At 43.3% G+C, this 17097-nt stretch overlaps 1 protein-coding gene across 4 annotated transcripts in view; it reads right to left on the bottom strand.

The window, feature by feature from the left end:
* Window positions 1–17097, bottom strand: part of LOC148641187 (kin of IRRE-like protein 3) — a 185612-nt gene that overhangs the window by 3622 nt on the left and 164893 nt on the right. For 2 of the 4 annotated variants that reach the window (XM_088618885.1, XM_088618882.1), the window contains 8 exons: window positions 14198–14346; window positions 13257–13384; window positions 12070–12196; window positions 7347–7447; window positions 5444–5654; window positions 4758–4865; window positions 3900–4009; window positions 2945–3031 (listed from right to left, as the gene is read on the bottom strand). In XM_088618885.1, the coding sequence (XP_088475011.1) occupies window positions 2945–3031; window positions 3900–4009; window positions 4758–4865; window positions 5444–5654; window positions 7347–7447; window positions 12070–12196; window positions 13257–13384; window positions 14198–14346 (1021 nt within the window). Of the gene's footprint in view, window positions 1–2364; window positions 2723–2944; window positions 3032–3899; window positions 4010–4757; window positions 4866–5443; window positions 5655–7346; window positions 7448–12069; window positions 12197–13256; window positions 13385–14197; window positions 14347–17097 lie in introns of those variants that run through there. The other 2 variants (XM_088618886.1, XM_088618883.1) reach the window with 2 other exon arrangements.

Genomic DNA, 17097 nt, shown 5'->3' with positions numbered 1-17097 from the left:
TTCTGGGTGACCCATTTTGTGCAGTATTCTCATAAAAAAAGAAATCAGTTTGCAGTTCGGAGGGTGTTTGTTTCACAGATCCTTTGCTCTGCACGTGCGCACAGTACACAAAAAATGATTCCCTTGTCAAGCCTGCTGTGGTCTGTGTCTGGTGATATTGCTCATTGTTGCTACAAAGCAGTCTACCAAGGAACAGCTATAAAAGAGATAGATGTCATTCGTGCTCTAGGATCTCGGGGGTGTGATGTTAATCACTGAAAGTTGACATAACTATGACAAGCTAAAAAAACTATCATTATTCCCGCTGATACTTCACAAATTATGGAGCACATGAAAGCATGTTAGGAAGCAGGAGGCGCATGGAGAGACTCGGGATAAGGATGCAAAGTTCAGGGGGGATCAAAACAGAAAACGATATTATAAAAAGCAGCGGTGCGCATCGTCAGCAAAATCAAAACCAGGGGATGAAAGCAGACACCGGGAGGAGGAGAAGAAAGACAACGCAGACGCAGGATCACCGTTTCGGTTCCAATTCCCTTCAACACACTTCATTGCCTTTTTTTTTTAACTTTAAAGTGCAAAAGAAAAAAAAAACTGACAAGAAGAATAGTTTTGTCAACTGTAAAATTTTTTGTTTTTTTTTTTAAGATGAGAATGAGAAAGTCTTTTGGTCTTCTGTTTTTTTTTTCAGAATGCAAAGGAGTTAAGCAATGTAACAAGTTCTCCACGATGTAGGCAACCCAAACTTTATGAACTTCTTCACTCATTTAATTGAGGTATTAACATACCTGAAAACCAGGGGGTTCTTTTAGTTAAAGAGACCTCATACTGAATCTGAGCACTTATTTCACATACGCCGTCTCCCTGCCAGTCCCAGAAAACACCACCGTGCATCAATCACTGTGGGGCACTGATTGATCTTGAAGTAGGGGATGCGTGCAGCTTTGAAAGCTTGGCTGTCGTGACAAAACCAACCCGAACAATTACAAATCCGCAATCCCGGGTTGAACCAGTGAACCTTTAGAGTATTTAAAAAAAATAGATTTTCTAAAATTATGTGACAGCCACAGAAAATGGCAGAAAGCCATAGTCGTACATCAGCATCAGATGACACCAGTGAAGGGTAAAAACAACATAAATAGATGGAGCTTGAAAAGTACTTTTCAGTACTTTTTCAAAAGTACATTCAAAGCAGCAGGAGCTTCTGGCCCACTCCTGGGAAGACGCAATCCAGCACATTTTATAAATCACCATGAAATTACCAATTAACAAAGAGAATTTCACTGTGATTGATCAAACAGGTGATTCATTAAATTGAGTATTTTGGCAGGTGCTTAGGATCAAAATCTTGATGATCTTTCAGCCATTCAGGGACCTAAACAAATGTTTTTTATGTTGTTTTTATCAGAATACTTGCTTAATTCACTGAAAATGTGCCTGTCTTTTGAAGTAGGATGACCTACTGTATGAGTAAATCTGGGCTTTTGTGAGTTTTGCCCCTTTTTTTACCATCCCAGTGCTGATGCTACAATATTTCTAAATCAAGACATCTTAGCCTTAATATGTATTGTGGCATTTTGTAGCATGTAAACCACATTAGCCTAATGAAAACACTTTCTCATTGTAAAACAGACAATGTCCAGACCCATTTTTCCAGCATGGTATTTATTAGAGCATTTCTTTAAGGGTGACGTGTGACACAGCCAGGGGCTGAACCTGCAACCCTCTGGGCTGGAGTCCAGAATCTGCGGCACTACTCTGCGCTGCAGCCTTTTATCAATTACTGAGTCTAAAGCAATTACCAATTTATAATTTTTCCAAAGGTAATTTATAATAAAAGGTCGTAAAAAGTAAAACTGAGTGCTTTTTGAATTAGAAATGCTTTGAAAGAGCCTGTATCAGAGTTGAGTGTTGGTTGTCTTGTACGTTTTTTACAACACTTGTAATCCTCCTATGAAGTCTAATTACATGTAATCCTGTTACAAGACCTTTTGAATGTGTTTGTTAGTCGGGTTTAGGGCCCAACATCCTTTATTTGGACCTGCTTGATTTCTTGCTCTGTTCAAAATCCTCCCATGCAGGATGAACACTGGCATGGTGTCACGCAGATCTTCAAAGACTTAACTGCCTGACAGGAAATCCTCTGCACTTACTTTTCACTTCATAGCTGAGTCACTGCAAGTGTTTTGCATAGCTGAGTGAGTGATCACCGAAAGTATAGGAAAAGCAATTAAGGACATGAATGGGAAATTATTGGTTTTGGTTGAATAGATCAGCTCTGTGCATTTCTATCTCTGTTTTAAGCTCCTTAATTGCAGAAACTTTATTTAAAAAGAGAAAAAAATATTTAAACTGTGCTTTACTGAGGTGTAAATAATGAATATTGCAATAAATTATATGCCATTTTCCTAACCAGAAAGGAACTCCATTAACTACTTCCCAATTCAACATGACATCAATTATCATTTTTACAGTTCTGATTCACTCTGATTTTCATCAATCCTCTCATTAAAGAGAAAAAAACAAACAGGGTGAGGAGATGGATGTGTCAAGCGGTGTGGAAACACGCAGCGGGCTGGCGCAACGGACTCGATTTTCTATCAAAACCCCAGTAAGTCCTGGAGAGCATGGGACCTGCGTGACTTCCACTCTCCGAGACGGGTAAAACCATTCGACTTTTTTTTTTCTTTGGTCCAAAAACTGCTATTTCCGTAGCGAACTACTGTAACAAAGGGGGAAAAAAAGGGTCATTGGGAAAATGGGGCATTGCACTCTGTGAAAAAGAATGTCTGCTGCCAGTGTGATCTGTGATGTATAGAGGGCTCTCGTTCTGGAGGAGTTACCGTGAGGGCAAGCGATTTAAAAAACTCTTTTGTTTGAACACGGCGGGTCAAGGGGGTCTAGAGTACCCAGCGCGTGCGGTTTCCTCAGCCCCAGCACTCACCTTGATGTGCTGGTACTCCTTCTCCTCCTCCTGCAGGACCTCCAGTTGCTTCAGGACTGACTCCTGCTGGAACTCTCCTCTCTCGATCTGGGGAGAAGGGGGGGGGGGGGGGTGTTGAAATCGTCCATACAATCTAAGAAACATGAAATACTTTCTGGACTAGCAGAAAACATGCTTCTCGTGCGTATCGCACTGCTTTACTGGCTATGATGTGGCCTGGAGAGGTGCAAATCACAATGGCAGTGGGATTACAGAGAGGAAACCATCATCTTGGCACCTGGAATAGCTTCGTGTCTGGATCTAAGAGCAAATCTGGGCCAGCACTCACAGCAGAGGTCCGCCGAGAGGCATTTTTGCGGGCTCAGTGTATGGTACAACGATACCTCGCAAGCACTTCCTTAATTGCAGGGTTCCCGATGTATGAATACGTGTGATTTTAAAACGGGCATTTCAATGACTCAATTTCCTGGCAAAGGGACGGCACACTGACGAACCATCACACGTGTGCGGAAGAGCCTCCTGTGGCACCGAACGCCACAGCCCTCTGCTATTATCAGAGTGTCACCTCCGTTTCCCTTTCCAAACGTCAGCGGATGCGATTCTGACAGGTTCCCATCTTCGCCTGCAGCCATACCCCCTTGGATTATGATCCGTTAAGATATCATCAGATCACCAAGGCTACACATGGCTGGCTCTGATCCTCCCAGGAAAATCAGCTTGATTGCTAAATATAGCTGGTGCCGTACTCAAACAAACCCTGATATTCCAGAGTGCTGTGCATTATTCATAGGGACGATCCAAGTGGAGATTATTATTAGCAGTAGTATATGCAGTACAAATAATTTGCATAAATTATATTAAGATGTTTAACTCCTCATTCAATGACATTTGAAGCACGGAGAATGATCTGGGAGTCATCCCAGCGTCAAGGTGCATGAGGCAGGAAAACACGTACCATGAGCTGTTTGATGGCTGCGTGCTCCTCTGTCTCCCGAGCGGCGCTGTGGTCTTTGTGCACAATTTCTACCCGGATGTCATTCTTTGCAGAAACCACACCTTTCAGGTCTGAAAAGAACAGGAACATACAGTATATTTAACTACTGTACCTACGACACCATTTTGTCTTCCCACAATGCCCTGTGTTATCCAGAGCAGGGCTTTACAAAATTTTCGAATTGAAAGACTCCATTTAACAAAAATAATCAAAATTTGAATACTGTGTGATTAAATATAAAATCATACCTACAGTAAGTCGCCAATTATTACCGATACTGCATCTACTGGTTATGTGATCCTTCAAAAGGATTTTTTTATTTAAGGGCAGCTCTTGCAAAACCTCAGAAGAACCACTGGTGTCTCTGAATTGCAACTGAAAATCCCAGGGCCCCAATTTTAATGTGCGCATTCCTGAAGAACTTTAAAGTTATGTCTTTCTTAGTACTTGAACTTACATCTGGAAGTGTCACCTACTGACAAATTTCTGAAACTCACTAGAAGATCAGTCAAAGGTTTGCTTGAACCTTTTTTGCAGGGTTTCAGGGCCAGGAGGCACTCGCACAGCATTATTGATCCGGACCCCATTGATATAAGGGGGTTTCTACATTAAGGCTTTAGGCATATGGAAGGAACGAAACAAACAAACAAATCACCAGCAGTGTTACGCATGAATACATTTTGTGCATTAAATATCCTTTGCTTAACAGATTTAAGACAAAAGGCACATGCACTTATAGCCGAAGCACCATATAATTCCGAAAACATAGAAATGAGAAGCGTGTGTTTTTATTCAAGGAAATTGGCCAACAACACTTACTCCTCTGGGAGCGGGTGCAGCAGAAAGCGCCAATGGTCGCCATGAGAACAATGAAGGCGACGAACGCCCCGACCGCGACGCCAATGATGACCGCCATGGGGAGCGACTCTGTGGAGAAAACAGCGCCTTCTACAATCACACACCCCAGAGCATCGCACTTCACAGGTGCAAAATACATGTACAGATATTGCTTGAAAACACAATACCTCTAATACTTCCTGCAGTAAACATTTTGGCTACAATATAGCTTAAATCAGGAGGGACTCAACCCAGTCATTGTTATGTCAGAGTACAATAACACTTGTTCAGCAATTGTTCAATTAAGATTTCAATGAAAGAAACAGTGGTTCTTAAGGGCTGAGGAATGGTTTGATTTTTTTTTTTAAACGATCTCATTACCTCACAATGATCTAAATTACCAAATGAAACTATCTCTGATTGAAACGGAACACATCACCTGTGTGACTTCATTGGATCACAATGAAGGTGTTCCAGGCGTTCAGGAACTGGGGCTCTCCCGGACCAGGGTTGGCGACTCTGGTTCCCAAATATCTATTATTTCTAATTTTGTGGCATTTTTCACATGAAAGCACTGCCTTTTTGTGTCCAGTATATTACTGGAGGTCACCCACATCCCTGCAGCGGACAGCTCTCCCCAGGTGTAAAGAGAAGTAGAGTTCTCGAACCTTGGCTCCCACCTTGTTCCTTGAGTCTAATGATTTCGGTGTCAGAGCCGAAGCTGTTCCAGGCGGTGCAGTTGTAGATGGTCTGGAAGTCCGCCCGGACGATGTTGCTGATGGTCAGTGTGGAGATGACCCCTTCCTCAGTACTGACCGTCTCCACCGTGTAGCGGCCGGATGTGCCTGACTCTAGCACGTTCTCCTTCCAGGACCAGGCCTGAGAGGGAGCATGGAGGCCATTACAAGGACGGGTTGAGAATCCCCAAACGTTCTAACGGTAGTAACCAAGGAACCAAAGAAAATCGCGCACCGCAGATGTAATGTGCACTCTAGTGTTGAACAAATCCTGTGAGACAGCACAAGGCTAGACTACTTTGATTTTCAGATTGTATTTTTGCTCTGCCTTTAAAACACAAAACGTTTTGCTTTACTTACAGTATACACAGTGTATACTGTATATTCTTTCTCATCGTACACGTACATTTCTTATTTGTTAATATATTCATGTTCACGACTGAAAATATTTTTCCCTTTGTGAGCATTACAGCTCTGAATGCCTTCATTGTGACAGGTAGTTAAAGGTGGAAAATTAAATAGAGAAAATACGCTAATCAAAAAGAAACTGGAGATGTACCAAGCTTATCTAAGTCTTCATTTAGGTGCGCCTCAGGTAATCAGCGATACTGCCATTAGTAGTCTGGATATGGGCACACCTCAAACACCATCACCTCCACAACTCTAAACCACAGGGAATTCGTGTGGCTATCCATGAGGTCCAAAATATACCGTTCTTCCAAATCCCTGGCAAAGCATTTGTGAAAATGCACTCATTTTTCAAATGAAATCCCTGTTTCTGTTGCAATTTTACAATTTATGCCTATAACAATACACCTGTACTCTGTACACCAGAAAATAATCAGCAACGTGGTTAAATATTTATTATCTTCACTCTGTAATTGAGAAACGATTCCAATTAAAGCCTTGGGATCTCCTTTTGTCCTTGTATTTTCATGATGTAGTAGAAAACGTTTCTGCAGGCAATGCTGTAATGCTAAAAAAACAACATGAGTCCCAGAACGTTATGATCGGATATGTATACAGGTGAAGAGCACTGGGGAGCTGGTCTCTTGACTCAAATCTCAAATCTCAAAAAGATGATAGATACTGTACATTCTTCAGCAAAGTATTCTACCCTGAGTGCTCCAACAAAATTAGAAGGGAGCCACAATTCAATTATTTTACATACAGTATATAACATTCAGTATGTTTATGTACAGGCATAGCTTGATCCCGTGAAAACCAATTTTACAATTTTCTCTACAAAGAAGCGTGCAAATCTATACCCATTTTTTGAAAAATATGTTTTCGCTGTAACAAATTCTTTCACTTTTGACCATCCTGTTGTAGGCAAAGGAATACACTTCATTTTACATCATCAATCAAGGTTTCATTGAAGAAAAAGGTCACCTGAACTATTTGTTCAGTCGCTTTTTAAACTACTTTAAATCCCACTGCTACTGTGGAATGTAAACATCATTTAACATATGGAAACAATAACAATGAATTAACCTTGGTGAATTATAAATAATAATACCATTTTCACTGTAAGGCTGATAAGTTTGAAAATGATTGAGCTATTTTTCTGGAATTCAGAAACCAATGGGAGGGATTCGAATATAAACCAGTGGGAATTCATTTTAATTTTTGCATTTGTCTTACGAACAGTCAGGCGAAAGAAACATTAGCAACATTAGTATCTGTGCCTGTATTTAAAAAGAAGGTTGCAGCAGGAAAAAAACAAAAAACAAAACAAGTGGATTATTAAGAATGCCGACAATAACAACAACAATAACGGGTCATCAAAGGCGAAGCTGGGGCCCTGGAAAGGCGATGGCTCGGAGAGACTCACTATTCTGTCGGGAGGCGGCGTGCTGCGGATGAAGCACTTGATCTGGCCCTTCTCTCCGTGCAGCGCGTGCTGGGTCTGGGTGCTGGAGATGATGGGCGGGCCTGCAACAGGAAGAGCTGGGCATCAGCACCGGCGTCGCTGGGCACACCCGCGCCGCGCTCTCACGGCCGGCCTTCACCCCCCGAGAGCGCACCAGGAAGTACCCCCGCCCGGGCTCAGTCCATCAGGTGTGGAGGCTTGTTTGTACTGCTCGTGAGCCCGCTCTTGTAAAGACAGACAGGACCCTCCGCACGCACGCACGCACACACACACACACACACACACACACACACACACACACACACACGCACGCTCACGTTCAGATGCTGCACACAAGCAAGGGCGCCTTGCCCAGCCGCCTTCGGGAATCGATTAAGACGGCATCGTTGTCGGGGCGCAGGCTAGCTTTCCATCACTGCTTCCGTCGTAGTGGGTGGGGGGGGGAGCAGAGAAGAAAAATAAAAGAAAAGCATTTGATAGTATGGAAGGAAAAAACCTCTGTGAACCTCACTTCATTCCCGCTGTCGCTCGGTCGCTCTTGCAGGGGGACCCCTGACTGCGCAGCCCGTCAGTCCTGTCTGCAGCGCCAAACCTACCGCGGTCTAAGCACTGACCAGCTCGCTCACTCGGCCGGCCACGTCCAGGAACACAAGCGCCTCCATGTTCTCTTTGCCGGGCACGACACCCCACTGGGGTCCCAACTGCGACGGCTGAGGGGCACTTATGACCCACAGTAGAGCATGAAGGAAACCGGGGAAGGCCTGGCTGAGCTCGCACCCCCCTCCCCATCTCTCTAACCACTCATAATTGCAGTTTATTAGCAGTCTCTAATTAAAATAAATTTGCATTTTAATGAGAATCTGACAGCCGGTGTCTCCGTGTGTGACTACCAGGACATGTACCGAGACCAAAGGCCGACCTGGTGCAAGGCTCACTGCATACAAATGTGGCGTGGCGCAAATTAGTCATGTTGTAACCCATCTCTCCGCTCTCGACATGCAGGGCTTCTCAACCTTCGATAGGCAGAGGGAACGAGGGCTTTTCGAGGGTTTCTTCGGCAAATTTATTCCGATGAATCTCCCCCGGGGTGGCAAGGTAAACGCAAGGCCCCCCGAAACAAATCTCACTCCAGATCACAGCAGCAAACGAGGAATTTTAATAAGATGGTTTTATCGTCCTGGCTGTATGTGGAGCCATTTCCCTCCATAGAAACCCTTGATAACTTTCTGTTACACGCAGGGGAAACATGATGAAGGGGCTGTGTGCGCTTGCTACTTTTCCCTTTCGATTAGCTTCATTTGCAGTTCTCAAGGAAAATCGCAAGAGCCACTGGGAGCTCGGCATACTGCAGCAGCTGTCTGGTGCAGATCTGCAAATGGTGGAGGCAAGCCCCACTTTTAATGAGTTGACATCGGCCTGGTCCCCGTCTATTAACGCCACTCGGACACGACACCGGAGGCACCGGAGCCACTCTGGACAAGGCCAGGGAAAGAGGGGAGGAGGTCGGGGACCAGGGATCAGATCTTGCGAGGGACAATCTATCCCACCCTGTACATCCTCGGCAGGCTGGAGGACATGGACACAACCGCAGAGAGGAAACGCAAACTGCACACACGCAGGCCATGAAAAGAGACGAGAGCCCAACCTAGGACCACGGAAAACCCAGGACCGTGTCTTCTACTCTAGCAGCAGATATTACCACAAAGACTGGACCATGGGTCGTGTATTCCTGTTTTTTTTTTTTTTTACACTTGCAGTAATACACCCATCCAGGCTTTTACTATGATTTTTTACTGTGCCTAGCAGCAGGCTTGCGGTACTTTGTTTTGAAAAAACAAACTGAAGTGAGAGAAATACATTTAAGAATTGTTTAAAAAATAACTTCTGTTTGTTACAGAACTTCATTCACAATAAAAACAACGGCTATGTGATCGCTATTTATCAGTTTTCCTATAGTTGAATGGTATTTCTGAGCTGGGTTATTCCATTACGTGGCCATCACAACCTGTTTTTCCCACAATGCATCTCCCAGAAATGATCTAACTGTTTGGCTTTGCTGGTGAAAACAAAGTTGCATATTTATGCCAAAATCAAGGGCATTGTCTACACTGCTATCCTAAAAAGATAAATGATGAACCCTATGGGGTTTCTGATGGCATAGGAGCAACTTTCTGGCCATTATCGCACTCCTATCTCCCCGGGCTGCTTGACAAATTGCATCTGATTTCTTAGCACACATAAGGAACGCATACAAACCAAAACAAAGCAATATGTATCCATTAGTGGTTTCTACATAAACTGCTCTTCCTGCTAGCTATTTAATTTTAATTAAATTACGGCCCTCCCTGGGGAACGCTGTGAGTCTCTAATCTGTGCTGGTACACTGTGGAGACTGGTGCCATGTGCTGGGGAAAAAGACAGAGAGGAAAGTAAACCATTCTAATGCCGTGCTGGCGCTCAGACTGAAGGTCTAGTCGTTAGTCAGAAACGGCAAGCTGTTCTGGGATCCTTCAGGACCACCCAGGGCCCTGCACTAGCAGAGAGGGCGGCTCCTACAGAGACGGGCTCCCAGACCTCCTGATCGCGTTGGGTCTGCAGAGAGCTGAGAGCTGCTCACAGGAATGTCACATCCACTGACAGGCGGAAAGGCCGTCACTGGAAAGCATTTCTTCTTTGTCTTTTCTCTTCACACATTAGTTTTAACCACTACAGAGAGGTTGTTAAAACCCCCTGGAAATATCTCATTTGCATAATGTTACAAAACTCTCAGATGTTACAAAAACAAGTTGTTGTTTTTTTTTTTTCCTGAAACTGTGCTTAATGGTTAAAAGACAGAACAGGCCCAAGAATTCTTTATAGCAGAACTCTGAGACACGGCCACACACATAACCAACCCTTCACTGAAATCTGACTCCATTTAAATGTTCAAGAAACAGAGGACAGTCTCATGCAGAAATGGCATGTGAAGCGTTTTCATGTCGGTGAGCTTTTGGAGAATCTGGGAATATAAGGAGATAAGGATAGCAAGTTCTGAGACAGCACAAATGCCACAAGACTAGATTTAGGTTTTGAATTTGCTTTGGTCATTATTCAGTGACATTTCTTTTAATAGTGTAGCCAATAATTCACATTGACACACTCCTTTAGCACACTTTAAATAGACTGAAAGATAAAGAGACACTTTACAGATTAATGTATTCCAGATTGAAAGCCATTGCGATTATAATTCTTAATATCAAGCAATCATAATGAAGAGGTTTGTCTGAAACTGCTGATTTCATAGAATTTCTGCACATTCATTAGTCAGTCATTGCCTGTGCCTCTACTACTTCTGAATTCTTTGCAATTTAAATAAGTATTGTAAACAATGTCTTGTATTTAACACAGATTTCTTGAAATACCAAAATACTGAGCTTTAAAGTGCCTGTTTTTTATGTAAAGTTATCAATTTATGCTATTCTTTTGCATATACAGATACATTTTACAGTATCCTTATTTATTTCAGCATTTTAGACAAAAGCAATAGAACATGACACTTCAAATAGATGACTGAACACCAACATGAAATCCAAACTGTTCTACTTTGGTCTGTACGTGTTTCCAGTAAAGGAAACAGTAGCTGTACTACACATGAGCAAATAGGACCAAACATAACCATGATCTGATCTGTATTTAAGCAAATGCTGACATTTTATTTCCATTCCATAATTATTTCCATTATTTCCAAGACGACCAAAGCTTTAGTACATGAAAGTTAGACTGTTTTAAAGTCTCAAGTAGCTACAGTAGAAACATCCAAAATCCTTTGATTAAAAAAAAAATCTATTTCACATTGAACCTTCTAATGCACTGCTTCCTCCTTAAAATCAATGTTCTAAAATGAAGCTGTGGCTTAAAACGGGGATTACGGAAAGAGCTGAGAAGGTGAGAGACCTTATTTTTTTCTTATTTTCTTATCCAAAGTGACTTAAATTTGCACCCGTTTATACAGAGCGGTATTTTGCCCGGATTTGGACCCACGGCCTCCCCGTTACGGGTCCAGAGCCCCGAGTTTCCCCACTGTTCGCCTCAGTCAAACACGGAGGCAGTGTGGCACAGCCGAGCAGTTCACCAGACGCTTGAAATCAGTGCCCTGTTGCCCTCCTGACATGACATGCCCACACTGGGGGCTACCCTTGGCTCTGTCCCAGTGGGTGAATGGAGTAAACCCGACTGTGAACTGACCATTTTCAAACGTTTTCATATCGCATCCCTCCACATCTCCCTGCACTTCCTGATGATTGTACTTTATCACACATCCTTCTGCTCAGCCCACGCTACACAGCACGACACACATCTACAAGAACATCTGTCTGCTTTTCTGTCACCCCTTGCCCCAAATCAACCTGGCTACGAAAAGAAGGACATACTGTAAGAAGGTCTGAAAACGAGAGATAAGAGGAGACTATTCAAATCAAGCACATCCGGGTTTCATCCAAGGATCTCACCCAGCCACTTCCAGAAGGAAAACAAGGTTTCCGCTACGACAGCACAGCTCGTTGTTCCAGACTCCCACAGCCCTTTGTGTAAAGAAGTGCCTCTTTTTGTCCCCAGAGACCGCGTGTATAACAAAACAAGCGAAGTATTGGGCACGCCAGTCGCCACAGCTCTGCCCCTTGAGCAGCAGCGGGTGAGGGCGGCTTACCGTTCACGGTGAGCGACACCTCCTTCTCGTCGGCGCCGACCCGGGGGACCACGGCGCGGCAGACGTACTTCCCAGCATCCTCCTGCCTCACCGCCTTCAGCGTCAGGATGTTCTCGTTGCTCAGCACCTGCAGGGATGCAAGTGGAGGAGGTTATGGCAAAAGGGCAGCCGGGACACACTGCCTATTGACACAAGGCCCGTTGTGCCACTGTGAACTCTTTATTAAATATTAAAATCCAATTTAGGGGGAGCTTTGCAGAAAGTGACACCACTGATTCAAAAACATGTTTTCAGATGAGGAACTGCCGGACAGAATTAAGACATGATTGAGAATCTGCAGCTCATTCCTAGCCAGCGCACGAGTCCTCTCGCCTTAAGCAGATTGCATTTCTTTCACGTATCGGGCTTGCAGCTGCTGGTGCCTCGGAAGACCTGCAAAACCAGCGCCGCTGGTATTAATAGGATTTTGGGGGTGTGTGACCCCAATTTTTTTTCCCTTTCAACTGCTTAAATGTTATTCTCGTTTAACGCTTACAATATACATGTGCATAATCCGGATATAGAATTATTCAAAATAATTACTTTTCTCCTCTCTTACATGGTACTATCTTTGACTTCTGCCAAGAGAAGGCCTCTTGCAGCGCTTGCTGAAAACTAAGCTGTAGATATAAATGTAGGCTTTTCTATAAAGATCACTTCCAATTAAGGTAAGTAACTTAAAAGTGTCCCGAGTGTTAAGACTCACAATTATACTGCCATCCTGCAAGAGCAGCGTGTTTTATTACTCTATGCTGCATTTGGAGATGCAGTTTGAGAGCAACTGTTCCAACCTACAGTAATTTACATACAGTATTACATATGGAGAAACAGCCTTGTTATGAGCCAGGCATCAATGATGTGTGGAAAACGGCTACAATTAACCTTAAAAAAAGCCAATTAGTAACTGTGACTGAGCAATCAAAGTGAACAAGTCAAACGCGAGGGTACTTCATTCAATCTGGAAATGTCATCAAGATCACTACCACCTCGACGATCTATCTGCACTGGAAGATCAACGTTGTGGTAGTTCAAGACAAGATGGCTGAAGGGGCTAGATCCCCAGGCTAGCAGGGCTTTACAGCGAAGGGGCAGCACCAGTTTACAGGGGGCACGGGACAAAGGGCCCAGTTTTGCTCGCGGGTACGCACCACTCCAGAGCCTCTCTTCATCCACACGATGGTGAGGGAGGGGTTGCCGGTCCAGGCGCAGTTGAAGACGGCGTCGGACCCCAGATCCACCAGCAGGGACTGCGGCTCTGCGGCCATCCGGGGGCCAACTAGCAAACAGAGCGCGCCGGGCGGGGGGGGCAGGGGGGGAGAAAGTCGATTCCACTTAGCACAGGCGTAAACACGTCACGAAAAAATGCACACTGTCATTTACAGGAAATGTCTCACAGGATTTGTAAATGCTGGGGTTTTCTTTTTTGAAAGAGGAAAAAAAATAGGAAAGAAACTGACAGACCAGAACTAAGATATATAAAGTGCTAAAATCTCTGCTGATGAATTGGTCACTATAGCGGACACTTGGCCAGGTAAGCTGAGGCCAGATCCCACACCTCTAATGCACCTCTACGTCTGCACCCTGCAAAATGGAAGTGGATCTGTCCAGACTATGTCCCTAAACTTAACAAGACAGCTACATAAAGTGCCCATAACACGGTCAGTCCAGAGTTTAAGGATGGTTTTCTTTGCAGTTGCTACCTAACAGCAACATTTTCCGTTTCACTGCATTAAAACTGTTCAGTGAAACATTATTAATGTACATGAGACTGTAAGATGACCAGTCTAGAGCAGCCAAACTCTTCCCTTGTCACATGCATGTGAATTTAAAGCAAAAACATCTCACAAGGCCTGAGATGTGAAATGATATGATGACTTCCATTTATTACAAATCTTTCTTTTCGTACAGATCCAAAAAGATTCTGCAACGGAGAGAAATTTCAGCTTTTATTTTCTCCTGCTGCAAGTTCATCACCATTACAGAACTGAGCAAGTGACACGGAGTTTACTAACTCGTGTGTTTTCAGAACTGGATTCATTGTGGAGCCTTTCTCTGAAGCCCGGCAGAGACTGCAGGGAGAGTTACTCACAGTAAACGTCCACGTTTCGGCTGATGTTGGTGCTGCCCAGAGGGTTGGTGACCTCGCAGGACACGGGCTCGGTGAAAAACGAGTGGTCCACGATGACCTCATACACGTCACCCGTGACCTCCTTGATCACACTGCCACCTTTCGCCCACCTGCGCGAACGAGACAGACAGGAAATGAGATCTGACATATCACATACCAGCTCGCATTTACAGCAACACGAGGGAACAAAAGACGAGTTGAACAATTAATGAACCTGCATCTTCATGGCAAAGGCTTGGACTCTGTTCCCAATTTTGTTTGGCAGATTGGGTTGACTAGTTTTCTCACATTCAGTTTTTCTGCACAGTTGTTAATCTGTCCTTGGGCTTGTGGACTGGAGCATGCAATAGGTACAGGAGTTCCAATGCGAGTTAGAGATGGGACTTCACTCCTCTCTGTACTTGAGACAGCAGAGCTCTGCTGTGGCCTCTTGGCGTGGCGGAGCTATGCGCTGTCTAGGTAGTGGCACCGTCAACATCTTGGCCCTGCAAGTGACCGGGATTGTACCACGGAGCGCTGCCATCGTCACATGTGCACTGGCTTGAGCTCAGTAGATCCCTGGCAGAAACAAGGGCCTTTCAGCTGATCACGGCAGATTTTCAGGTTTACTTTCTCTGAAACAATAACCCAGCAACACAGCCCTCAGCCCACAAATGTAGGCTCATTTGGACACCCCAGGGCTACAAATGGGCTGTTTCAGTGCATCTGACATTTATACATTCAATTTATACACTGCCATATGTCTGGCTGCTTTTGGAACTGAGAATGTATATTTTTATTGACTGTTATTGACTATTCAATGTTCTACTTTTAACTAGCTTTTTTGCGATGATGATGATGATGATGCAAAAGCACTCGAAAATAAGTCGCCAGAATTTGGAAATACAGACAGATGCTGTACTCAATGCCCACTGACTTGATGAAGGAGTTATTGCACTGTCATATAAATACATCATTTCAGCAATGGATCTCTGCTTGCCTCAGCATATTTCACAGACATGGCTCTGTAAGTGACGTGCTGCTCCAATGCAATACACAGGCAGAATACCCCATTACTGAGCAGCAATAATTGCATGAAATACAGTGTAAATCAGAGAATGTCAAATAGTTATTTCCCCGTAGGTAGCAATAAAAATTCCAAAGAATTCTTGCATACTGTAATTTCAGTGCATGCGGGATAATGTACTGTACATGGTCATCATTCAAGCAAACTTTCACAGCACAGGGTCCTTACCATCATTAAAAGATTTCGAGAACACGATTGTCCTGAACTGAACAGGTAAGGGCTCTAAAGTAGAAAAAAAAGTTCTGTTTCTTTTGTTTTTCCTTTCAACATGGAATGAACCTTTACCTCGTCCTTTGCAGCCCATTCATGTTGATGCAGGTACTGTACCCACTCGAACGTCTTTAATGTGAATTTACCTATCTTTGCATTGTACATCCCTACAGTAGATGTGAAATGCAGCTGGAAATGTTCAGCAATAATAAGCAACTAAGTTTGGAGCTAACAAAAGCTTGCAATCTGAGTCATATTGTCATATAAAATAGCAGACACTATGTTTTGAAATGTTTTAAACTATTAAGCACACTGAACAAAGCCTTCTTACATTTTATACCATTCAGATACAAATAGTATTGGAGTTCAACTACAAAAGACATTTTATCAGATAACAACACCAAAAACATAGTATCCTATCCCAGCAGTCAAATAGTTAATGAAATGTACTTTGCACACTTCCCAAACAGTGGCATAATTAATATTTGGCAGAAGTGATTTGGCATTATATGTTATTCATGGGCATAGCCATGTCACTCAACTCTCTTCTAAAGTGTCAAAAAGTATTAGACAAAGTGTATTTCACAGGTACACTTACACATCGGTCCTGGAAAATCATGTTATTGGCGATGTTATTTACAGGAAATAATGCCTCAGTGGTCTTAAGAATCCTTTTTGTTTAATGTTGTATACTTACAAGATATACAGCATATGGTCTAGACACTAGACTCTTCAGAACTCAAACTGCATGCACTGCATTGACTACTGATAAACAGAATGATAGCATAAGCACGATGTTGTCATTAACCGATATGTTCTTACGACCTTGGCAATGAGATGTAGGAGTCGTTTGTACTGACAAAGAAGAACACAAAAACATGGTAAAGCACCACCAAGAGTTCTGGGAGAGCCTTGCCTCTCAATTTCTTTTCTTTTATTCAGAAAAAAAGATTTTTCTGACCAAGGCTGTCCTTTTTTATTTAGAACTTGGGAGTGATTCTCAAGCATTCTTTTTTCACAACTTCATAAGTCTTGATTCACAATTATTTTAGTCCTTCGCTGTCTTCTGTCAATGTTATCTTACTGGAATACAGTGTAACAAGAAGCATGATCTATTTTCCATTCCTCACAGTTCTCCACACTTCAGCTAAAAGACACAACACGGAATAGGTTATATACAGTACAACACTGCTTCCAAACTTAAATAGCTCCCAGACAATGTATAATGTGTTCATATTCATGACATGTTAATGAGGAAGAGGCTCAATCCCCGCAGCGCTGCTGCTTCATCACTTTGGATAAATAATGCTTTCAGTACACCATCCGGGTTTAGAATGATAATTACAGAAATTCTTTGCATTTATCTAATGCTTTCAATCCCGAAGGATACCACAGTGCTTTTTATGGACATACTGTAGAAACCATCTTCCATCATATAATCACACAAAACATCTGCTTCAGTACAAGGATCTGAGCAAATGGCTGTTAGTGGAAGAGGTCAAAGAGCATACAGTTACTGTACCTCACAGAAGTTGAAACCTACACGTAACGCAATGTTGCACACTACTAAACAACATGAAAAGGA

The sequence above is a fragment of the Lepisosteus platostomus genome, chromosome 25 (assembly GCF_059453375.1).
Source record: "Lepisosteus platostomus isolate fLepPlt1 chromosome 25, fLepPlt1.hap1, whole genome shotgun sequence".
Lineage (NCBI taxonomy): Eukaryota > Metazoa > Chordata > Actinopteri > Semionotiformes > Lepisosteidae > Lepisosteus > Lepisosteus platostomus.
This window is presented reverse-complemented; position numbering and strand designations above follow the sequence as displayed.